Here is a 19,166-nt window from a genome sequence, read left to right as displayed (position 1 = left end):
TGGGGTTGAAAGGCTCGATAAATGCACGGCGTTTCGCCGGGTACACCAGCTTCCGCGAGTGTGACGCTTATTTTGAGCGATGAAAAAATAAGAAAATATAATTTTATTTGTATATTGCAAAATCACAATAATCTTCCAATTTAGAACTACAAGTTAAAAAAAGAACTAACATAAATAAAATACACTTCAGCTAATTTATTTTCACAAACCACGCGGAGCCGCACTATAAGGACTAAAGAGCCGGTTTAGAGCAGGTTGCCGACCCCTGATCTAAAGGGTTTAACAAAAAGGGGGAGCTTCCTGCTGGAAATTGAAATGTCCCCATGTCCCCACTGGGCGATCGTGGCTCAAGAGTTAGGAGTTCGCCTTGTAATCGAGCCCCGGCTTGGACAGTCTCGGTCGTTGTGTCCTTGGGCAAGACACTTCACCCGGCAAGACACTTCACCCGGCAAGACACTTCACCCGTTGCCTGCTGGTGGTGGTCAGAGGGCCTGGTGGCGCCCCAGGGTGGCTGTAGCTACATCACCAGTGTGTGAATGTGTGCGTGAATGGGTGGATGACTGAACGTGGGTGCTTAACTAGTTAAAAAAACAAACAAACATCTGTCTCTTATTTTTTATGTCACACAGGAAAGAAGCTTCAATGTCTGATGAGAAGACATTAATTTGTTGGTGTTTGTGGTGTTTGGTGCAGTTTTCTTGTTCTCTGGCTTGTTGTTTATTTACAGTGGAGATGAAGATCTCTAACAAGTTGATTTGTTCACATTTGCACATTTTTAAGAGGAATGTGTTTTTTTGAGTTTGTACACTATATGCATGTAAGGCAACCGTTTCCTTTTTCTGTATTTTTGTGTGCTGCTCTTTTAACAAAAGGGGAACAAAAGACATTTAAATCGACCTCAGATGATTTGTTTAAATTTTTACAAGGTCTTACTGAGGTGATGCAAAGTGAAACATGCTTCTTTTTTGGTAATGTGCTGGAAAAGCTTGAAAATTGACCTTGAATGTGTTTAAAAAGTGCTTGAATTTGACCCTAAAAATGTGTATGAACCCTGCATATATTGCAGTATTTACAGTTTATAGTAGGAATTTCATGGCAACAGCTAATCTTTATTTTGTTTACTGGGAAATGAAATGCTGCCAATTCACAAAGCTGTGCTTCAGCTGCACTTCCTGTTGTAGACTTGTGATGCACACAGGCTCTGTTCCAGCACTCAGCATGTTCTTCCTTATTTGCTCCACCAGGGGGAGCTCCTAAACTATGACATCTTGATAGGAGTGAACCAGGGAGAGGGGCTGAAGTTTGTGGACGACAGTGAGGACAACGACGGCATCTCAGCTGCGGCGTTCGACTACACCATCTCCAGCTTTGTTGACAACCTCTACGGCTACCCAGAGGGTGAGGACGCCACCTCTGTACACTGCCACTTTTTCAGTTTTTTTTTTTTTTTTTTTTTTTCAAAGTCAAAGTCAACTTTATTTGTCGATTCTGCCACATGTACAGGACATACGGAGAATAGAAATTGCGTTACTCTTCAATCCCTAGATAAATAGCAAATGAACATTTAAATATATTTAAATATAAAAGTGATTAAAAATGCAAGTAAAATAATTAAAAAGTAAAAATTTAAATAAATACAATTTTACATATAACAAGAAAGCTATATAATATACAATATAATGGGTAAGTGACATTGAGTGTAAACCAGGCAGAGTAGTGCAAATAGGCAAATAGTGCAAATGGAGATTTAGTAGTGTACGGTAAGAGAAAGTGTAACAACAAAGTCTTATGAGGTAATGGCAGTCCAATGCTCCACAAAGTGACTGGTAACTGGTGCAGGCCAGTGAGTGAGTCAGAGAGTGTGTGTGTTTGTGTGTGTGTGACAGAGTTCAGTGAGACCGTGGAGGAGAGAGGGGAGAGGGGGCAGAATCGGGAGGGAGTTTAGCTTCCTGACAGCCTGATGGATGAAGCTGTCCTTCAGCCTGCTGGTCCTGGCCTGGAGACTCCGCAGTCTCCTCCCCGACGGCAGCAGCTTGAAGAAGCTTTGCATTGGGTGTGTGGGATCAGCCGCTATGCAAAGGGCTTTTTTAGTGAGACGGGTGCTGTAAATGTCCTGGAGGGAGGGGAGAGAGACACCAATGATCCTCTCTGCAGCTCTCACTATGCGTTGGAGGGTTCTATGACAGGACGCATTGCAGGCTCCAAACCACACAGTGATGCAGCTCGACAGGATGCTCTCGATGGTGCCTCTGTAGAAAGTGTACATGATGGGGGCTGGAGCTCCTGCTCTTCTTAGTTTGCGGAGAAAGAAGAGACGCTGCTGTGATTTCTTGGCCAGTGCTGTGGTGTTGTACGTCCAGGAGAGATCCTCTGTGATGTGCACACCCAAGAACTTGGTGTTGCTCACTCTCTCCACAGACGCTCCGTCAATGGTCAGAGGAGCATGTTGGGTGTGCATTCTCCTGAAGTCCACAACAATCTCCTTCGTCTTCTCCACATTCAGAGAGAGATTGTTGTCAGCACACCACGTGGCCAGGCGTCTCACCTCACTTCTGTAGTCGGTCTCATCCCTGTTGCTAATGAGACCCACCACCGTTGTGTCGTCCGCAAACTTGATGAAGAGGTTGGAGCTGTATGATGGAGTGCAGTCATGGGTCAGCAGAGTGAAGAGGAGGGGGCTCAGCACACATCCCTGCGGGGCCCCCGTGTTTAAAATGATGGTGCTGGATGTATTACTGCCAACCCGTACTGCTTGAGGTCTTCCGGTGAGGAAATCCAACAGCCAGTTGCACAGTGAGGTGTTGAGCCCCAGCTGGACCAGTTTTTGAATGAGCTGTTGGGGGATTATGGTGTTGAATGCTGAACTGAAATCTATGAACAGCATTTGAACATATGAGTCATTTTTGTCCAGGTGTGTGAGTGCCGAGTGGAGTGCAGTGGAGATGGCATCATCGGTTGAGCGGTTGGGCCGATAGGCAAACTGGAAGGGATCCAGGGAGGGGGGCAGGACAGTCTTGATGTGTTGCATGACTAGTCGTTCGAAGCACTTCATCAGGATGGGAGTAAGTGCAACAGGACGGTAGTCATTAAAGTTATTCCATTTTACAGCCTCCTCTCACTTAACTGCATTTTGCAGCATCATCAGGTTTTGTCTCATTAGGAGCCGCGTTTGTTGATCTGTTAGTTTTTTTCTGTTTGCTGTATTCATTAAAATAAACGGATAATCGTCAAAATGACAAATGTGGACAATTATCAAAGCTTACATTACAATTCTGACAGCTTGAGTTCACATGAATTTTCAAAAGAATATCAAAACCTGTGAAAGTGCTTTAAGCGTTTAAAACATGCGAGTAAAGAATGGAATCAGTAACATGTGAGCCCAGTGAAGTGCATCAAACAAGACAAGCGTGCTAAAGAGAGCCACTCATCCACATCACGGCGTGTCTGCGCCTTAACCTTTGAGGCTCTGTGGGCAGTAATGCTATCATCCCCCAGGTAGTCGGCTCCCAATCTCAGTGTCGGTGTTTCTGACAGATCGGCCTGCGAACCCCTCACAGCCGGACCACAGTCACAGTACAGACATGTTTGGATAATGCAGTCATGCTTCCTCTCTGCTGCCTGTCACTCCTTCTGTTATCTGAAAGACTTTTTTTTCCTCTCTAGATTTCTCACTCACTTCCTGTTTACGGACCACCAGTGGGTGGCACCAGCTGTGGCCACTGCCAAACTCCATGCTGAGTTTCAGTCCCCAGTTTACTTTTACACGTTCTACCACCACTGCCACACCGAGACGCGGCCCGAGTGGGCCGACGCCGCACACGGAGACGAGATACCTTACGTGTTCGGCGTACCGATGATCGGTGCCACGGACCTGCTCCCGTGCAACTTCTCCAAGAACGATGTGATGCTGAGCGCTGTGGTCATGACTTACTGGACTAACTTCGCAAAGACTGGGTAGGCCTCATGTCACAGTAGTGTAAACTGTACACGTTACTGTATGTTCACTGATAGCCTTCTAGTCATCTTGAATACTTGAATCTAGGTTGCTAGTTTAATTCCCGTGTGGCTTTGAAGAATTGAACATACTGGTTCACCAAAAGCATCCAGATCCCAGAGCAGCCGGTTGGTCTTAGATAGTTTAAAGGTTGCACAGAGAATGGGCCTCCTGTCTGTATTCAGTGTATTGATGCCACATGTTACTTATAATGGAGACTGAATATAACTTTGAACTGAAACGTTTAACCTTTATGCTCCACCAGGGACCCCAACCTGCCCGTCCCTCAGGACACCAAGTTCATTCATACCAAGCCCAACCGCTTCGAGGAGGTCATCTGGACCAAGTTCAACTGGAAGGACAAGCAGTACCTTCACATCGGTTTGAAACCTCGTGTCAGAGACAACTACAGAGCTAACAAAGTGGCCTTTTGGCTGGAATTAGTCCCTCATCTTCACAGCCTGCACGACGTGCTCTTTCCCACCACTACGCGCTCCCCCGCAGGCCGTGACCCCGGCACCATGAGGCCCAGAAACAACGTTCCTCGAACCACTCGTCATCCTTACCCTACCTTCCCATCAGATCCTGAGCCCGAGGGCTCAGAGCGCCCGCCCCAGGACCTCTTTCCCAGACACACCCGCGACTACTCCACCGAACTGAGCGTGACAGTTGCAGTTGGAGCGTCGCTCTTCTTCCTCAACATCCTGGCCTTCGCCGCCCTTTACTACAAGCGTGACAAGCGGCACGAGATGCGCCGGCACCGGCTGTCCCCTCAGCGGGGCGGCCCCGCCAACGACCTGGCTCACAGCCAGGAGGAGGAGATCATGTCCCTGCAGATGAAGGACTGGGAGCACGACGCTCACCACGACATGGAGCCCCTGCGACCCCACGACATCCTGCGGCCCGCCTGCCCTCCCGACTACACCCTGGCGCTGCGCCGCGCCCCCGACAACGTGCCGCTGATGACGCCATACACCATCACCGTGATCCCCAGCACCATCACCAGCATGCAGCCTCTTCACGCCTTCAACACATTCCCCTCCACCGACCACAACAACACCCTGCCCCACCCCCACTCCACCACCAGGGTATAGTAGGGACAGGCCCGACACAGCGCCACCTAGGGACCAGGAACACTGGCTCTGCTTCCGCTCTGGAAGGGAGGCCTCTAGACGTGGGCCTTCGTTCTGTCCTCTTATTCTCTTCTTTCTCCAAAAGCAACTACACCTGCTGCGTCATGTGCTGTGAAACTTGGCAGCTCCCTCCACTGGTGGCATGTGGAGGTGCAACTGAAGTGTCCAGCAGCAGATGAGCAGTTTGGGGTGGGTGACTCAGATCTTTCAAAGATACTGTTTTCAAAGACGGTCTGCTGTTTCCAGGCTCAAGACCTCCAACATTTGTCAAAGGGACGAATGCTCTCTCGCTCCTCGCTGTTTTCTCTTTTTTACGTTGGCGTCATCTCTTTTTCCATCTCCTGTGTGTTATGTGCACATTATGCTTCTCTTTTCTACATCCGTGTTTTATTACTGCTCTCTTCCTCTCATTTGACACGCCTCCCTCCTGCTCTTCTCTAAAAATTCCCGATCTGCTGAGCAGTTTGGAGGCGGGAGGCGTACACTAAACATATAACTATGAAAACACTGATATCTTTCATTCGACCAGCATTTTTAGGTGCCAAGTAAGTACTGCTGTGTTTCATTTCTCATCGAGGGAGAAGAAAAACCAAAGAAAAATAGAGTTTCGCTATTTACCGTCAACTAACAGAGTTCTGTCATGTTCTCATGACAAAGTGCCAAACTGGCCTCAGTCGTGATTTTCTTTCTTCCATCTTCTCTCTTTTTGTTGTTTTGTTTGAAGCATTTGTTAAATTGTTGTTTCTTATTGTGTGGAAAGAATTTTTCTGAAAATATAGATATAGAGAAATGATATTATATATAGTTCTATATAAAATGTGTACAAAGGAGAAAGTATATAAAAGGGTTTTCTCAGTGGGGGATCTATGCATGAATTATTTTTAAAGACGCGGGGAAAAGGACACTGTACCTGTCGATGCACGTTTCCCAAAATCTAAACGAGTCATATCGCTCCATGTTTGCTACTTTGGGTTTTTGGTTTTCTCCCGCAGAGTAAGAGCATCGCAGGAGCATCGCAGGAGCATCGCAGGAGCATCGCAGGAGCATCGCAGGAGCTCCTGAAGTCAAACGACGCCTCCCAGCACTCATTTATTAAAACGGAGTCGATGCCAAAAGTCTTAAACGTTAGAATCAAAGCAACAGCTGTGAACTCAGTCATGGTGTCATGTGCAGCCTCCGTCTTACTGTCACTACTTTTTCATTTTAGGGTACGTGAGGTAAAGCGTCCGTCGATGTAGCTTGATTGTACAAAACTATTTTTCTACGTTATTAACAAAACAGAGCAGAGACTGATGCTGCTCCTGTCTGACCCCCTTATGTCTGCCACATGTGTATTCTGACTTCATATCATCACTGCTCCCTCCCTCCTCCTCTCTCCATCCTACACTGCCTTTGTTATTTAACACCGACCCCCCCAAACTGATAATCAGACAAATTCCCAAACAGCTGACTTCACTGTGTCGACACCGTTCCTGACTATTTCTGACCTCAGCTCAGCTCTGCTATTATCCTCACATTAAGGGTTCGTTCACCTGCCTGCAGATGATCTGTGAGCTCGTCGGTTGTAAATTAAACTCTAAGCACACTGAGGGTAACCGGGAGGCGTTCAGGGCCTGCAGTGCAGAGCTGCAACATGAAAAAAAGGGATGGGGGCTCAGATCTCCTGAACAGGGTGGAAACAACACGGTGGGTTTGTGCTGTTTGTGATTCCTGCTCCGTCACTCTGGTGGAGACCACTGCAGCTCAGCAGCGCTCCCTGCTGATCCTCTGATGAAGATGTCAACAGTATGTAAACTGAGCTGATGTGCTGCTGTTTGAGCCCACGTGGTAGCGTACGTCCAGTATGGGAGAACTTAGTCACCGGTGCTGTCTTTGCTTGTGCTCTAGCTTTAGCCTGTTTGATTGTTTGTTTTCTATTTTATTACTGCCTAAAAGGGGAGGTGGGGGAAACACATGCCTGACTTCTCCTGTCAGAGGTTTTGTAAGCTCAGTGGAAGGGAAACGTGCACAATGTAAATCATAAAACAACTGAGTGGGGCTGTGCTGCAGGTGGATCAGTGCTGTGGACAGTAGCTGTGGAAAAGAGACTGGACAAAGACTCTCAGCCTTAAATACAGGACAGAGGATGATCCGATCATCTTTCAGCTAACAGTGTCGAGCAGAAGGACGGCCGGCTGATGCGTCCGTACGAACCCTTTTGTACTCACTCCTGTGTATAAGGAGGTGGCGAGGGGTTGTGTAGTTAACCTCAGTGATAGGTTTGTAGCATAAACCTATTCGTTGGAACGTTAAGGACAATTTAATTACATAGCAAAGCAAGACACGAGTAGGCAAAGTTCTTCATGTTTCCCGTGCACGGGAGAGAACCGGACAAACGCCGTTCCTTCGCTTCACCCCAGTTGCTCTCGTCCGCTCCCCCGTAACACTGCTCTTTTATTGAGGTTACATGAATATACATATGACGTTCATTAACATATGACGTCTACATACAAACAAAGAGTACGTTGCCTGTGCGTGCGTGTGTGTGTGTGTGTGTGTGTGTGTGTGTGTGTGTGTGTGTGTGTGTGTGTGTGTGTGGTGGGGGGGGTCAGAGTGTGACCCCATAAAGACTTCCCTAAACCTGCTGGTCTGGAAGTCCAGCAGTTCATCTAAACAAAAGGCACTTAGCCTAAATCAGATATAGATACATTTATCCTAAATGAACAGAGGGAGTGACTTTAAGTCTGATTTCAGACTATGTCAGTATTAGTTAAGCCAAGAGTCGGCAAAAGCTTTATGACCCGGAAAGTTCTAATTCCCACAACATATTGTTGGATTAGTAAGCAAAACTTTTCTGTGATGAAGATTTTTGGGGTTGTTGTTTTAGTGATGGGTTCATTCTGTCAGTTAGCTTTGGCTTGTTTTCTTATTTCAATAGAGGGAGTTTTACTAAACATGGACATGTCGAGGAGCGGCTCATTATTTCTGTAACAGTGCACTTAGAGAAAACTGTCAGGTGTCGCCCCCTTTGGTGATGATGTTTTGTGCTCTGATGAGCTAATAATCAGCTCTCTTTTCCTCCTTCTTTGTTCTAAGCAGGCCTGCAAGATTGAATTAACAGCGCTGTAAAACATTGTTGTGAGAGCAAATATAAGGTGAGCTTTTCCAGATTACAATGGGCTGAGGAAAAGGTCACCTGTGGGAACCTGCCAGTTCCTGTCTAAAGGATTGCAGCGAGTCAATCCAGTCCAAGATCATAAAGAACTCTTTTTCTAAAAACAAAAGAAAGAACAAATAAATGAGCTCATATTGATGAGGGTGGAGACTCTGATGCTTTGCGCGTGAGGCTCCACTTGTCTGCTGTGCAGCCGTGACAAAGACTGGACCAGCGTTAGGATGAGTAGATGTTGACAAACAATTCACGACGCCGGTAAGAAAAAGGTGGATGCTTTGCTTTGCTTTTGGCAGGAGCACAAGAGAGAGAGAGGGAGACCGAAAGGTTCACATGAGAGTGGAGCTGCAGACTCCACCCTTGGGCGGCTAATTTTGGGTTGCTGATGTTTGCTTTAAGAAAATGTTGTTTTATTGACTGGGTTTAGATGATGGTGTCACATTATATTGTTGGGAAAATGCCAAATGCTGAAGGGGAGAAAATGTTTGATATTACTGATGTTACCATTAACCAAAGCAGGCCACTGTAGAAGTCAACGACATTTTATAGAAGGAAAACAGAACCAAAGCCAAATGTAGGAGTTATATAGGGGATTGGTGGACTTGTCACATTCCAAATCCAGTTATGGAATAACAAACACTGGTCCAAGGGAAAGGGCAGGTGATACGAGGTGGTGCTGGAGGGAAACGAGCAAAGTAAAGACAGCAAACCTATTTTGGTTCGATTTGATAAAGTCAGATTAAAAGAAGTACCATGACACTCAGAGGATCAACGTGAAACTAAAACATACGCAGATTTTGTATGAAGCACATGACTGATAACTGTTGTGTTTTAAGTTTAGTTTCTTATAGCACAGAGTGGATCACAGTGAGGGAAGGACAGGGGGGGAACTGAGTTTAAATGTGAAGTTGATGCTAATATACAGGTTTTGTTTCTAGGTCGTTCTGGGGATGCAGGCTCTGGGTGGAGCCAGGAGCTGAAAAGATCGAACATGATAATTAAACTGATTTTATTATTTAAACACAGGTTTGCAGGCCCGGAGCAAATATACTCGAGAGGAGAATCGCTGAGGTTTTCTGAGAAATGATCTGATGAACCTTTTTCTTTTAATTTTCTAGTTGTGCTTTTGTTTGACACATGAAGATGTGTCAAAAGGGGGAGTTTTAGGTCTAATTTGAAACAATGGATTATATGATCGATGATGCAATTCTACACTGCAATCATCGAGTCCATCCTCACCTCCTCCATCACCGTGTGGTACGCTGGAGCCACTATCAGGGACAAACAGAGACTGCAGCATGTTGTGCGCTCTGCTGAGAAGGTGATTGGCTGCAGACTCCCATCTCTGCAGGACCTGTACGCCTCCAGGACACTGGGGCGTGCAGCTCAGTCACAGCTGACCCTTCTCACCCTGGACACAGTCTGTTTGACCTGCTCCCCTCAGGCAGGAGGCTCCGGTCCATTCGCACCAGAACCTCTCGCCATAAGAACAGTTTCTTCCCCTCTGCTGTTGGACACATGAACAATAACCGTATGACTGTTCCCACCACTACCACGTGACCCTACGCTGTGTTCACTGCATCATTCCATGTTTGGCCCTGATCACCACCTGCACTCATGTATATATCTATCTACTTAGCACTTTTAATCCTTATTTTTATTTTTATTTAAGTGTTATATGACAGTATGTTTGCACTGAAGCACCGCAGCAATTTCCTAATGTTGTAAACCTGCTCAACATTTGGCAATAAAACCGTTTTTGATTCTGATTACTGTCAGCATTTTAATCGCTAGTTTAAAGGCTGCAGCTGTTGCTCTAACATAAATGTAACAGGCCTCAGTGCTGGTTCTAATAGTCTGAGCTGCTTCCAGCTTTATTTGTGAAGAGCACAGCAGCTTACAAAACACGTAGCTAGCTCGTACAGCTGCGACATTAAACTTTCATGAGCTAAGATGACCTTAAAATAACGGGGCTACGTGTGGTGATGCTAGCGTTAGCCACGTTAGCGCGTTAACTTCACAGGTGGTCAGACTGAGTAAACAGGCACTAAGTCAGAGGTTGGGCTCTCCGTTTCGCTGCAGGATCCCTTCATTCATGCAATTTATGCAGTTTATTAAAGTGCAATTGGAAAAAGGATTTTGAAATGCAGTTTTTAAAAGCATTTCAAAAATCAGTTTATTAAATGGGAATTCAAAAATGAATTTACAAATGCAGAATTTATTCTATAATTCATTACTTAAGCACAGAATTCTTTATTTCGATGCGCGTGGCTCTTGTGGTCCTCCATACAGGAGTGAGAACGTGTTGGCATTTGGGTCCTCCTTCCCCTCATCATAGTCTGCCACGCAGGCCGTGACAGAAAAGCCCACTAAAAGAACGCCCACCAGACCAAAGCAATGGTTTTGACTTGATCAGCATTAACCCCGCCCCCTGACTTTGATGGGTGAAGCTGACAAATAAAATGTATTTATGAACAGCGATGCAGGGCCAGGAGTAGCAACGTGAATTAAATAAATACATCATTAAATAATTCATTAAATGTGTCAGTAAAATAATCAAAATAGAAAACAAACCAATAATTGATTAAATATGTAATTAACTAATTTGAATTGTATATAAACAAATATTGAAAATTTTTTAATGAAATTAATGGATAATTCATTATTAATATATATCTTTAATTGATTATGTAGATTTTTAAAATTAATTACTGAAATAGTTCATTCATTAGTGATGCATTTATTTAATGCAACCATAAAATTATTGCTAGTTTAAGTAAAATCAATTTAAGACATCAATATTAAAGGTTAACTTATGATAATGAATACATGCAACTATAACTGATGACATAAAAATGAGGATTTCTTAAGCTGAAGCCAAAGTGCTGACTCATTTGTCATGTTACTCTCAAATGTTTTCCCTAATAACAAGAACATAATTACACTTTAGCCACAAGAGGGCAGCAGCATTAATATAAGTCACATGTATATAAAGGTACAGTGATTATATTACAGTGATTTTGACAAAAACAAAACAGTTGATGGCAGTGTGTTTTTCCATGACAGAATAATTACGCACACCCCACTTTGCAGTTATTTATTTGTAAAAAATGTTTGGAATCATGTATGATTTCCGTTCCACTTTGTGTTGGTCTTTCACGTGGAATTCCAATAAAACTGATTCATGTTTGTGCTGTAATGTGACAAAATGTGGGAAAGTTCAAGGGGGCCAACACTCGGACCGGCGGCCGCCTCGGGTCTCTGCTCCTCCCGCCTCCCCTTTCCCTCATCCACCTGCTGCCTCTGTGGAAGCTCCGCCATAGCCACCACCAAACAACTGAGTTATTTCTACACATCGACCAGCATCCGGCCAATCCACCACCTTCCATCGTTTATACCGTTACAAAAAAAAAAAATCATAAAAAAACATCATTGGCCCATAAAAATGAAAAATCACCACCAGTATGCCCGATGGCCAGTCCAGCTATGGTCGTGCCATCAGTTAACCCTTCGCTTGCCAGCTGTGACACACGTGCCCAGGGTTGCCGACCCCTGCTCTAAAGCATCTGATTTGGATTCCTGAGATCAAATATATTTTCCTTTGTGTTTGTTTTCTTCCCATTTGTGGCTTTAATGTAGTGTTACATCCTGTTTGTTTGCTTCCATCTGTATACATGTCCAGATTCACTGTTATGTTTCTATTCTTACATTGCTGTGTGATCACTGTTCCCTCTGCTGACTGATGTGACCTTTTGTATCTCACACTGATACTTGTCATGTTTGTATCTGCGCCTAAAAGATAAAAAGTTTTCCATGCTAAAACACAGCTCCACCTCCTGCAGTTCTCCCTCTGAACCACTAGATGTCTCTGTTATCTAAATGAAGACGTGCAGCACAGCAACCACAGCAGCGCTCAGATCACACGTGTCCTGTTATTATGTATAAAAGCATGAAACAGGTGAGACAGGTGGGATCAATATTAATGTTGTGGAAATATATGAAAAAGCAACAGAAGAGTGAAAACATTTCCTGTTTCTAGAAAGATCTTTCAGCTCACAGCTGCTCACAGACTGTATTTACAAGTGACAAACTGCAACTCTACAGTACATCTACAGTATATACCAAATATATTCTGTATTCAAATCTATTGAGTGATGTTTGAAAGTCTTTCCAGGTGAGTTTGATCCAGGAGGGTCTGAAGCCAGAGTCAGACAGAGACTGTGCAGAGACTGTAGAAGGACAGAGCAGCAGCAGAGCAGTCCAGATACACTGATGATCCTCTGTCAGATCCAGAGGGACACACAGGGATGATGCTGGACTCTACATTGTGTCTGACAGTGGAGCTGTTCTCAGAGCAGTTCACTCTGCAGCACTGACAGTCATCTGCACTTCTTCTCATTCCTCTGTCAGTCACTGCTGGATGAAGCTCTCCTCTCCACCTCCCAGTAACATGGCCCAGTCAGAGCGTCTCTACACACAAGCTGCTGCTGCTTCAACCTCTCTGGATCATCAGGACACAGCTCCTCCTCTCTCAGCACACACACCGTCCTGTTTACCATCATCGCCTCCACCTGCAGAGAGAAGAAGGAAGAGCAGAGGAGATAAACGAGTGTTTCCAGAGACTCTTCATCAGCTGTCAGTCAGTGATGCAGCACATCCAGTATAAAGAGCAGCAGGGACTTCAGTGCTGGGACTGTACTAGGACTCATTGTTGCTTCACTTTTTCTAATCTTTGGATTTTTATTGAAGTTGATGAAAATGTTTTTCCCTCCTAGTTTGAGTTTGGACTTTCATTCATTAGAAGAACCTTGGTGTGTCCACTCTGAGCTCTGTAGGAACCCCAACAACAAGCCCAACAATCCAGATGGACGGTTCCAGCTGTTAACTGGAGGAATTCCATCCAAACATCTGCTCTCACTAAATTCTTCCTCACCTACAGACTGTGTTCTTCACTGCTTTAAACTTGGAAACGAATGCAGTCATTGGTCTGCGTGCTGCTTTGTTCAGAGAGCTGATTGGCTGTTGACAGTGTTTGATCAGAGCGTGTCAGCCGTTACCATGGTGACCATAAAGGTCAGAAACAGGAAGTGTTTGTGTCCAATCCTGAAGCCTGTCACCATTCTCCTCTCACAGCTTCACTGAGAAGCTGCAGCTTTACAGGAAACACTGGATCTTTGTTTCATACTGACTGTGTTTAGTACAATACTGCTGACAGCACCACCCACTCACTCCATCACTCTACTTACACCAGAGTCTCCAGTCTGTAGTCTGGACTCTGCTGAAGATCAGACAGCTGCTTCACATCTGGATGCTTCAGGTTGTTTCCTTGCAGCTCCAGCTCTCTCAGATGGGAGGGGTTGGACTTCAGTGCTGCTGCCAGATAATCACAGCTGATCTTTGACAAACCACAGTCCATCAATCTGTATAAAGAATGAAAGATGTAAGTTTATTAGACAAAGTGTGAGCTTGAAATCATTCAGTGTTTCATCATCTGTTCAGAGCTGAAGAAGGTTCAGAATGTAGAAGTTTAGAAAATGGAAACTCCAAACAGCTGAAGCCAACAGGAAGCAGCTTCAAACAGGAAACTGTGCAGAGTTTCAGACTATATGTCCTGATGCAGCCAGTTGGATTTTGGAGATTTGAATCTCTGCTCTGTGACTAAGTCCTTGAATCATTTCTTCCAGTTGGTCCAACAAGACAGACTAAGTGTTGGACATGTGTTGTGGCTCCATTAGGGGAGCTTCTAAATGTGATGTGATGGCCCCTCTGGGTCTGTCAGGTCACAGCACTGACGAGAGCTCAAACTGGGCACACAGTTGTTCCAGTCTGGACCAAAGACTCTATACTGGGACTGAGGGACTGCTTTGACTGCACCCACTGGGACTTTTTAAAGGCTCATGTTCTCACTTAGATCATCGATTTCTACTTACATTTCTTTCTGGGAAAAATGGGGATTACTTTTAAAACAGGAAGTATTTTCCCCAATAAGCAGCCCTGGATTAGTAAATCACTCCAACATGTTCTCAGGCAGAAGAAGCTGTCTTGTTATGAGGGAGAGAAGAAAAAGATTGAGGCACAGAAACTTGTTGAAAGAGAGATAAAGCAGCTAAAATCAGGTGTAAAAGTAAAGCAGAGGATGAGCTGAATAAAGGACACTCAAGGCTGGCTTGGAAAGGAATGAAGTCCATGGTGGGGATGCAGAACAAGGAGCAAAGATGAATGTGATGCTGAATCAGCAGAAGACTTGGACTCATTTGATTCCAGCTTTGATATCATTGATTTCAATGAAGAGCTTTGTGATTGTAGCAAAGGGCTGGTAGCTCTGAGAGTCCCACTGATGAGGTGTTTGTGTGGAAATCTCTTAGTGGGACCAAAGAGAGAAAAAGCCCTGGTCCTGATGCTGTGGGAGGGAAATGATTGAAGTGTGCTGTGAGGAACTGACTGGGAGATCTTCACACATTTTCCAGTCCTCCTTGGAACAACAGGAAGTTCCCAGCATATGGAAACAAAGGTTAAGTGTCCTATGGCACTCAGTGATGATGGTGCTGTGGCCCCACCACCTCCACCTCTTTGTAAAGGAACTAACTGTCATCTGAAGCTTCAAATGGGACTAAGACTTCCTCCACTAGGTGGCAGTGTCTGATGAGAAAGTGTTAGTGGAGCTGGCCTGGAGTCAAAAACAGGAAGATGCAGGATTTGGGCTGAAATGGGGAAAAGTGGTTCGCACTAGTGCCTTAAAGCAAGAAGGTTGTAGGTTGAAGCTTGTTGGCCTTTCTGTGGAGGTTGGATGTTCTCCCACAGTCCAATGAAATGCTGCTTAGGTTCATTGGTGCGTCTAAATTGGCTGTAGGTGTGGATGTGAGAGAGTGCTTCTCTGTCTCTCTCTGTTGGTCCTGTGATGGACTGCTCACCTGTGCAGGTGGACCACGCCTCTTGCCCTATGACAGCTAGGGCACAGGCTGCAGCCCTGTGAGCCTAAGCTGAATAAACAGTTAGCAAAAATGATCCATAGATGGCCTGAAATCCCCCAGTTAGCAGTTTGGTAGATAGCTATGACATGCTAATCCCATCCAGCAGCTGTATTCTACCTGTAAGCTGATCCCTGCTGAGCCAAAGCACTTTTTCATATACAAATTACAACCTTTAATAGAAACCTATTGGTCAGCATCTTATTAGCCTGCTGTTAGCTTCATTCCACAGAAAACTGAGAGAAACTAACAGAGTTGATAAAGAATAAAGAGAAATGTGCTGATTTAAAGCCTTTGAAGTGCTTCAGATGATCTCTGTCCACTTCTGTCCACTCATTCATTCATGTAAGCTTTCTAATGCAGCTTTGATCTTCACAGTCTGCTTCATGAAACTCATTCTAACCCTGAATGTCAGAGTGTTCCTCCTTCTCTTTCCCATCATTCATGCTGGCAGTGGAGGAGATTTGGATGTTGGACTGTGTTTTGGATGATGTGTGTATGTTTGTGTTGGACTGCTGTCTGTAAAGCAAACGCACATTTTGCTTTGGATTTCAGTGTCAGACAGACTTTAAGGTGGAATGAAGAGTTGGAGAGTTTCACAGTGAATTATCCAGTGGAGGATTTTTCTTCTTCTTTGAAGGTTTGAAATGTGAACATTGTTCTGCTGCAGTCAATGGACTAAACCAGAGAAGAAGAAAACAGACTTTACCATGAAGATCCTCAGTGTGGATCAGTATAATATCAGCCTGATGTCTGCAGTTTAGTGTCAGCACAACTTTCACATCATATTCATCTCAGCACAACTAAAACATGCTGACTGACCTCAGAGTTTCAAGTCCACATCCTGGACTCTCCAGGAAACCACACAGATGCTTCAATCCTGAATCCTGCAGCTTGTTGTTGGAGCTCAGGTGCAGCTGTCTCAGATGGGAGGGGTTGGACTTCAGTGCTGCTGCCAGATAATCACAGCTGATCTCTGACAAACCACAGCGACTCAATCTGTATAAAGAATGAAAGATGTAAGTTTATTAGACAAAGTGTGAGCTTGAAATCATTCAGTGTTTCATCATCTGTTCAGAGCTGAAGAAGGTTCAGAATGTAGAAGTTTAGAAAATGGAAACTCCAAACAGCTGAAGCCAACAGGAAGCAGCTTCAAACAAACACAACAAGAGAAAAAACTCTGAATGTTTCACATTAAAGTCGTACATTTCTCATAAAAACAGGACAAAGACTTGAAAAAGTCGTGTTTTTCCTTCCAGGAACCACAAGGCTTCACTTTTAAAGGTGAAGTGTGAAAGAAATGGACATATTTGAAGTCCAACACCTTTTTCCAGTCACATTATTAAAGCAGACAAACTACAAGCTCATTTTCATTCCAACAAGTCATCTTCTGACCTGGACTAACAACACTGGTCTCTATGTGCAGCTGGCTGTGAGACCAGTGCTCAGGGAGCGTCTACAAAGTGCAACACTGAAAGAACATCACACACTCATTTGCTTCCAGCACTTTCACACAAACATCTACTGTCATTATTGTCACCAAACTCTGTGGATCCTTTATTGCAAATTCAAATGGGATCAAATGGTCAGACAAAAGAGGGTTATGAGGAAATATGATGAAATGTTGTGTATTAGCAGCAAGTTATTGAATCATTTTCCTCAGAAACCAAACAAAATGATTGACAAACATGTTTTTACAAACTCAGTGTTGGACTTGGATCAGCAGGATAAGCTGATGTTTAAAGGCATTTGAGTCTCGCTGTATGAGAGTCCAGTTATTACTCAATATTTATGGATGATGTTCTTTCAGTGTTGCACTTTGTAGACGCTCCCTGAGCCTCACAGCCAGCTGCACATGGACCAGCTGACATTACCCAGCATTAGAGGCAGCTGTAAAAAAATGGATTTTCCTATTTAAATGGTTTTAATTGGAATAAAGCGATGTTGATTCATTCAATCCTGAATCAATTTTTAATATAAATGTATTTTGCCAGAATCTCAGGTTAAAGCTCCCAAAAGTATTTCAACAACAAGCAAACAGATAAAACAGTAAATGAGAGCAGCTAAACACACAAAGATGGAAACACAGAGCGTGGATCGTTCACTCGACGGCACGTACACGGACACGCCGTCGGGGCTGAAAGTGGACAGCTCACAGATCCTGAAGCTGCAGGTTTCATCTGTCTCCAACCAAAACTGAGTGAACCAGCAGCAGAAGAAGATCCAAACTACGCTTTACGTTTGATGAACATCGTCATGAATTCTCTCTGACTTTGACGTTTACTTCCTGCACAGCTCTCTCTCTCTCAGTGTACTTCAAGAACAGTTTACCTTCAAAAATCTGTTTCCTGCATTATTCACTGCTTATTACGCACCAGTCTGCTGTTGTGTTCACTGCTGTCGGCCTCCCAAAACAAAGCCTCATTTCTGCTGTTCAATACTGAAGAAATTTAAACCTTTTAAAATGATGACAGATTACAAACTCTCAGCTGTGTCTGTAATCAAACCTCTGTAACTTTGCTTCACTTCAGCAGCATCAGCTCATGTTCACATGTTGATTCATGGTTTGCTTCAGTTTTTGATGGACTGCAGAATATTTTGAAGGTTATCTGCTATAAAAAGCCAGAACAGGAAAATCTGCTTCATGTGTTTCTGTTTGATCCTCAGTGACTTTGACACAAAGGCCTCTGCTGTGATGATCACACCTCTGATCAAGTCTCACAGTGTCAGCTTTGTTTTCATACATATGGATATGTGCTGATAAATGATCAGAGTTATAATATTTCCCACTGTCTGCTGTGTGCCGTGACCTTTGACCTGCTAAAGACAGTCAGCTGTGGATTATTCATTGTTGTGTCTGATACTTAGAACTGTGAGGAAGAACACTACACAGTTAATCAGGGTCCCCTCTCTCTGAATCAGGAAAGGTGGGCAGGCCGCGTGTGGGCCGCGGGCCATACGTTGAGTCTCACTGTTTGAAATGTGAACATTGTTCTGCTGCAGTCAATGGACTAAACCAGAGAAGAAGAAAACAGACTTTACCATGAAGATCCTCAGTGTGGATCAGTATAATATCAGCCTGATGTCTGCAGTTTAGTGTCAGCACAACTTTCACATCATATTCATCTCAGCACAACTAAAACATGCTGACTGACCTCAGAGTTTCAAGTCCACATCCTGGACTCTCCAGGAAACCACACAGATGCTTCACTCCTGAATCCTGCAGCTTGTTGTTGGAGCTCAGCTCCAGCTCTCTCAGATGGGAGGGGTTGGACTTCAGTGCTGCTGCCAGATAATCACAGCTGATCTCTGACAAACCACAGTCCCTCAATCTGTATAAAGAATGAAAGATGTAAGTTTATTAGACAAAGTGTGAGCTTGAAATCATTCAGTGTTTCATCATCTGTTCAGAGCTGAAGAAGGTTCAGAATGTAGAAGTTTAGAAAATGGAAACTCCAAACAGCTGAAGCCAACAGGAAGCAGCTTCAAACAAACACAACAAGAGAAAAAACTCTGAATGTTTCACATTAAAGTCGTACATTTATCATAAAAACAGGACAAAGACTTGAAAAAGTCGTGTTTTTCCTTCCAGGAACCACAAGGCTTCACTTTTAAGGGTGAAGTGTGAAAGAAATGGACATATTTGAAGTCCAACACCTTTTTCCAGTCACATTATTAAAGCAGACAAACTACAAGCTCATTTTCATTCCAACAAGTCATCTTCTGACCTGGACTAACAACACTGGTCTCTATGTGCAGCTGGCTGTGAGACCATGCTCAGGGACCGTCTACAAAGTGCAACACTGAAAGAACATCGCACACTAGCTGTGTCCCAAAACGTCGGCTGCATCCTTCGGAGGACCCGGTATTCGCGGTCTACGTGGGCCGGGTCCTTCAAAGACCGAAAAGGCTGGAAGTGC

The 19,166-nt window shown here is 44.3% G+C and overlaps 2 protein-coding genes across 2 annotated transcripts in view; one reads left to right on the top strand and one right to left on the bottom strand.

Annotated features, from left to right (window-relative positions):
* Positions 1-19,166, bottom strand: part of LOC146716453 (ribonuclease inhibitor-like) — a gene marked incomplete at its 5' end in the record, with an annotated part of 131,099 nt that overhangs the window by 34,707 nt on the left and 77,226 nt on the right. The gene's annotated exons all lie outside the window — the stretch shown is intronic.
* Positions 3,832-5,846, top strand: LOC146716456 (neuroligin-4, X-linked-like). The gene is made up of 2 exons (XM_085452505.1): positions 3,832-3,954; positions 4,260-5,846. The coding sequence occupies exons 1-2, from the start codon at positions 3,854-3,856 to the stop codon at positions 5,086-5,088; spliced, it is 930 nt and encodes a 309-aa protein (XP_085308631.1). The 5' UTR covers positions 3,832-3,853; the 3' UTR covers positions 5,089-5,846.

Source organism: Copadichromis virginalis, linkage group LG3 (assembly GCF_057382275.1).
Source record: "Copadichromis virginalis isolate Kocher_CV1m ecotype Utaka linkage group LG3, C_Virginalis_male_GT1.1, whole genome shotgun sequence".
NCBI lineage: Eukaryota > Metazoa > Chordata > Actinopteri > Cichliformes > Cichlidae > Copadichromis > Copadichromis virginalis.
Note: the sequence above shows the minus strand (reverse complement) of the source record. Positions and strands in the feature narration are given on the sequence as shown.